Here is a 5,741-nt window from a genome sequence, read left to right as displayed (position 1 = left end):
ACGTCCTCACAACCTAAACGGAAGAAGTCTGGCATGGGTCTCTGACCTCAGTATTGGTGGATGCAGCCTCACCTCAAACTGTTCCTTTTCAAACCAGATGATGGATGAAACTATGGCAAGTTCTCTTTAACTTTTGATTTGGTCGAGTGATTTCATGTGGGGTTTTTTGTGCCAGGACTGATGTCTATTGGGAGATTTCTGGGATAGTCTAGAAATCAAGAGCTAGCTTCACTAAATTAATCTTATTTTTCATCTTGTGTTAAATGTTGGTTTCTCTGACTGAAGCAGAATGGTTTGGTTGACCAACTGAGGTCATGTGCCAGAAAAGCATCGTTTTAATTTTGTCAAGAAAATGTATTGCCCCAGGGCGTCCTTTTTTGCCAGTCACTGTTCATATAGACGAGGCCAATACAGGTGTAACCTAACTAAATCATAAACATAATGTACTATTTCTGATGGGCAACATTAAGAGAAGACTAAATAGTGATTTCAAAATAGTATTTTAATGTTCTGTCATAGCTCACAGGCAAAAAAAATAAGTTCATATCAACAAAGGTGCTATTCAATGCTTTTTTTTTTTGTACATTTTTACAAATTTACATTTTTTTTTAAACAGTTTTGTACATTCATGACATCATATACCTTATCTTTCTCACATACATACAATCCAAATAATTTAAGAACCTACAGCCAACAAATTGGCACATTGAAGTTTAACAAGATCATAGTCACACACACACTCTTAATAGAAACAGACTTTGGCGTTTACAGTTTAACGCTAACCAGCCCATTCAACTCGTTATACAGAAACTGGCCAAAGTACGTTTTTAACCAGATTAATGTGAGACAAATCCAGCCACTTCAGAGAAGTGTTTTCACCAGACGGCACCTTATTTCCCTTTCTAGTGCACTACTTCTGACCAGGACACACAGGGCTCTGGTCAAAAGTAGTGCGCCATTTGGGACAGATAGATATATATATATATATATATAGTGGCTGGAATGTGAGACAAATCCAAACATGCACCACACTACAGAAATGTCATTTAGCTGCCTGTCTTCAGGATTGTGCAAACTCTCACATTTCTGTATGTTTTGTTGTTAGCTTTAAAAATATGCTGTATATTGATTGGTTTTCTGTAATGAGCCACACTGGTAGCCCCCATAGAAGGCTAACAAACATTTACTACGGTATATAGGGAAGCTATTTTCTGGTTCGTATTCACTATGAACAAAATAGGCCGTCACAGGGAGGGACAAGCCTGAACGTGCCCAATGACTGCTTGTTTAACTGTTGTAAAACTTTTAGCTACGTTTTGAATTAAATGAGCACGACCACTGCATTAGAAAAGGTGGTTATGTAACCCAGGCACAGTGGCTCCCTCAAGAGGGCTTTGGTCTAGGAGGTATTTGTTGTGGGGTTTTTAGCAGAGGAAGTTTCGAGGGAAGTAAGGCCCCTCCGCGTCAGAGCCCAGGGAACTGCTCAGGCTCTCCTCCCCCGAACTCATGTCTTCACATGAGTCTTCACTGGAAAAACAAGAAGAAAAACAGTTAAAATTCACAATATTCCTTAGTTCGTCTTTAATCCTGTTTGCAGTTATCCAATAATTTCATCCTTTTTTATTAATTGTTTGACTACAAGACCCATCCCAAGTCTTATGTGGAGCTTTAGCTGGTTGTGTAATGTTGTGGTTGAGCTGTTATGGGAACTATTGTTGCTAGGTAGGAGTAGGACATGACAGAAGTCACTTACAACACTCAGACATTAAGTATGTGGGTTAGTTAGTGATACGAGAGCAGGATGAGGATGGGCCTCTTCTGATGGCTAACTGGTTGCGTCAGTTAGCCTATGACGTGGCTGATGGTATGGAACCCCCCCCCCCATACCATACAAGTCATGGGAATAATATAACAACTGAAACCAGACAGTAGGAGTGGTCAACCTCTGAACAAAACAGTGGAGAGGGTGGGGCTTAAATGTGTGTGTGTGGCTGGAGATTTCCCTACTTCTGTTATTCAGGGGATTTTCCATACTTCTTCCCCGTTGTCATATAGTAGACTTGTTTGACTGCCTTCTAACAGAATGTGCATATGGTAGAATGTTTTTGATATGCATGTTTCTCTTTCTCTACAGACATATATTCCTGTATACCTTTCACCCTGATCCCAGCAGTCCTCAGGAATGGTTGGCAGTTCAGGGACGCTGTAGTAGCTGGTGTGAAGATTCTGAGCTGTCCTTCTCGACACGATCCAGACAAGCTTTTTATTGTTGGGTTTGCTACATTCGGGAGAAGAGTAGTCGGACATACACTTGGCCACTAGTCCCTTCCAGTGTAGCAGCTCAGCGTCGGTGATCTGTAAAAGACGACCAGGGCATCATAACATTGGACACCGGGTTACATAATAGACTGGGTCAGCAGAAACCCTTTTGGGATGGATCCCAGGCGTTGTAAAAGGATAGCAGCTGGGAACACGAGGCCGGGGAATGTGAAAGGGTTTTTTTTTTTATGTCTTTCCATAACCGTGCCAGTTGTCATATGAAACCTTTTGGACTAGGGTTGTAGGGCATACAATATTCAGAGATTGTTCCAGGGGGAAAAAATAGCTTTCTTTTGTGTACGAATTTGACAGTTAACACCGGGTTACTGCTGTTTTAAAACAAAGGATTACATCCTATCTATGTGATAAAGCTTCAAGGATGTTCTAACGAGTGTGTGTGTTTACCTTGAGATGTCTTTGAACATGATGTGCTATTTCTAACATCTCAACAGACTGCATGGCTTCAATCTCCTGAGTGAGGAGTGACAGGGCCAAGACTGACGGCTGGAAGAGAAGAAAAATGCATCAAGTTAGACTGCAGCTGCCAAGAGGTCTCCTGAAATATGTAACATCTCATGGACTCTCTGGGGTAAATCGTTACTTTAGCTTTGGAGAACGCGATCCGGCAGAGACAGGCTTTGAGCTGGACCTCTAGTATGTCGAGATTCAGGGCCTCCTTCCTGTAAAGGTTAAATTACATATTAGAACCAATCAGGGTGTGAAAACAAGGTGTCAGGGCTATCTGTTACATAATTTAATATGTTATGGTGGAATGGACACCCATGTTATTTGATCATGTCCAGTGAGAATAGTTAAAACCATCGTCCTACTTCCAGTCAGGACTATAATAAGTACATGTCTAGTGTTTTTTAACCTTTATTTAACGAGGCAAGTCAGTTAATAACAAATTCTTATTTTCAATGACGGCCTAGGAACAGTGGGTTAACTGCCTGTTCAGGGGCAGAACGACAGATTTGTACCTTGTCAGCTCGGGGGTTTGAACTTGCAACCTTCCGGTTACTAGTCCAACGCTCTAACCACTAGGCTACCCTGCCGCCCCAAAGTTAATTATGTCACACTATTACCACCTTCCAAATGGGGTTGATTGCTCGGTGAATTGTAATATTTTTTTATAATGGGTTCTTACAGGTCTGAAGTATGGGCACTTGTGATTCCGTGGTATAGGTGCAAAAACGTTAAGGCTGTGATGGTTTTGAGTTGGAAGTTGAGTTTCTCTGAAACAATCTTCTCCATGCGAGTGAGGTCAGAGACCGTAAACTTGCACTGGCTGATACGAATAAGCTCATTGGTGGAAGACAAGTTACAATCCTCTTCGACTGCTTTGGCTGCGATGTGGAGGCAGCTGATGCCGACGCAAGCTAGATATTTGGGTTGGACCTGAAGAGGAGAGAGACGCACAAAAGCTTGGAATTAGTGGAAATAGGGACAGGCTATTACTCACAAGAATTGCCTTTTTATTTGTAGTTTGTCTAAGGACATTATCTCTTTGTCATCAAAAGAAATGTAGAACACGTGTCAACCTTGTTGCTAATTAGCTGTAGAGTATGTTGAAATTACTAAAAAAAAATGTGCTCTTGATTGAGTCTTCATCTTACCTTCATCGTGGCCAGGAATCGATCCAACAGGTTGACTGCCAGAACAAAAGTCTGTGTACTGTACCCAAAGAAACTAGTCAGGCTCCAGAGGTCCTCCACTTTGGTGTCCCTACATTTAGCTGATATTCCCCTGCTGTCATTCTGTAATTTAATAAGATCAAGATAAAATATTATTTCCTTACAGTATGCAACAGTAAGATTTTAGGCATTTACAATGTGTATTAGTGTAAGGCGTTATGGACCAATTTGTTTTATGTTTAGGGATTTATATCGATCATGTGAACAACATTTATATTTAGCTACTGTACTGCAGACTACCTCTCCAGTCGATTCGATTAAGCGGAGTCCTGTTTCCTTCGGAAGATAATTCCTCTCCTGTTCAAAATTGGCTATCAACTCCCTCATAAGTTTCACAGTTTCCATGTCTGGACTCGGTTACAGCAATCTGAATGTCTTTCGCTGTAAAAAAAAAAAAAAAAAAACAAGACGGAGTGTGATGTTAGTAAATATTTGTCCGCCCTACATTTGTTCACCCGGTCAAGGTTTGCCTCAGCTGGGATTCGGTGTCAGATTTCTTAGGTTAACGCCTACTTAATCATAACACAAAACGAATCTAATTGTGTATTTCTCAGTGTAAAATCGTAAAAATGATCACAAATTTCGTGAGATACTCAAGACATTTACATGAAAAACAAGCTTGAATCCATTAGCTGTGCTTCAAATCGTCGAGTTTTGTTCTTGCCTAGGAAGCAGTGCCTTAACTGGAATGAAAAAAAATCGCAACTATTGCCAGCTAACACTCCACATCAAATGTTTCTGATTTTAAAAACGGTTTGACTACCAGGCTGGTGATTTAAAAGCCAATTTGTTTGAGTAAAAAAATAAATAATGGTTGAGCGAAGAGCTGTGCGAGTCAACGTTAGAGGCGATAAATAAAGACACGATACTGTAACGTTAACTTGCAAACGGTAAATAAAAATTAGTCGAAGTAAGATGCCAATTTCCTCGACAAGCATCAAAGGCAAGACCAAACAGATTAGTATAGTTTTAAAATCATAAGCTTGATATAAAAATATAAAAAAATACGTTAATCCTCCAGGAAGCTATTTATTTTTTACTGTAATGGATAATAAGGTTTTACAACACCCAGTAATATTCACAATTACTTCCATTTATTCAATTTCCTTGCATCTGCAATGTGAAAACTGTATATAATTACCTGTAATGTTAGTTATATCGACATTTTCTACGGTCCTAACCTCTTCTGTTTGTTCCTCTTTACTGTCTAGTCTTTTTGTTGTTGAGAGTTTCCGCACCCAGAAACTGACGTCAATGCCACGGTAGCCAATCACGTACGGTATCCATCTTGGCTTGATTTATCGAGAAAGGTCTGCCTTCTTTTGTGGCTTTACTACTATAAAGTATTGATTTTAATTATTCAATTCAAGAGTTGATAGGCCTACACAAATCAATGCTGTATTTAACGTTTTGTTAAACGTTTCTTATGGTTTAAAAAAAAAAAAGAGTTTAGTATGCTGTGTTCTAGACCAGCTCGATACTGACCATTCCACGGGCCAATCATCTTTCTCATTCTTTTGCCCGTTCAAATAGTCCGCCCAAAATTCTTCAGTTCTATTGGATGCCTGGACAAACCCTTTTACTGACGAGTGATTTGAAATAATTAACTCAGATTGTAGGGCATAACATTTTTAACTACCAGATTGTTTTTTCTGGTCCAGTTGTCAACAGAGTATTTGGACATTGGTTCAGCGGTGACTATGGGAATTTATCAGAATACTGTTATAG

General features: G+C 39.8%; 1 protein-coding gene across 2 annotated transcripts; it reads right to left on the bottom strand.

The window, feature by feature from the left end:
• Nucleotides 1-484: 484 nt before the first annotated feature.
• On the bottom strand, nucleotides 485-5,289 carry LOC112220028 (cyclin-G2). Of its 2 annotated transcripts, XM_024381582.2 has the most exons (8): nucleotides 5,155-5,286; nucleotides 4,254-4,394; nucleotides 3,936-4,076; nucleotides 3,467-3,717; nucleotides 2,921-2,999; nucleotides 2,725-2,823; nucleotides 2,153-2,355; nucleotides 485-1,527 (listed from the first exon to the last, which is right to left on the bottom strand). In XM_024381582.2, exons 2-8 carry the CDS (start codon nucleotides 4,356-4,358, stop codon nucleotides 1,425-1,427), a joined length of 981 nt encoding a protein of 326 aa, XP_024237350.1. In that variant the 5' UTR covers nucleotides 4,359-4,394; nucleotides 5,155-5,286; the 3' UTR covers nucleotides 485-1,424. The 2 variants fall into 2 exon arrangements, with proteins under 2 accessions (XP_024237350.1, XP_042158661.1); XM_042302727.1 differs by lacking the exon at nucleotides 485-1,527 and having other exon boundaries at nucleotides 1,552-2,355; nucleotides 5,155-5,289.
• Nucleotides 5,290-5,741: the final 452 nt, after the last annotated feature.

Source organism: Oncorhynchus tshawytscha, linkage group LG20, assembly GCF_018296145.1.
Source record: "Oncorhynchus tshawytscha isolate Ot180627B linkage group LG20, Otsh_v2.0, whole genome shotgun sequence".
Lineage (NCBI taxonomy): Eukaryota > Metazoa > Chordata > Actinopteri > Salmoniformes > Salmonidae > Oncorhynchus > Oncorhynchus tshawytscha.
The sequence above is the reverse complement of the archived record's forward strand: the minus strand, read 5'-3'. Positions and strand labels throughout refer to the sequence as shown.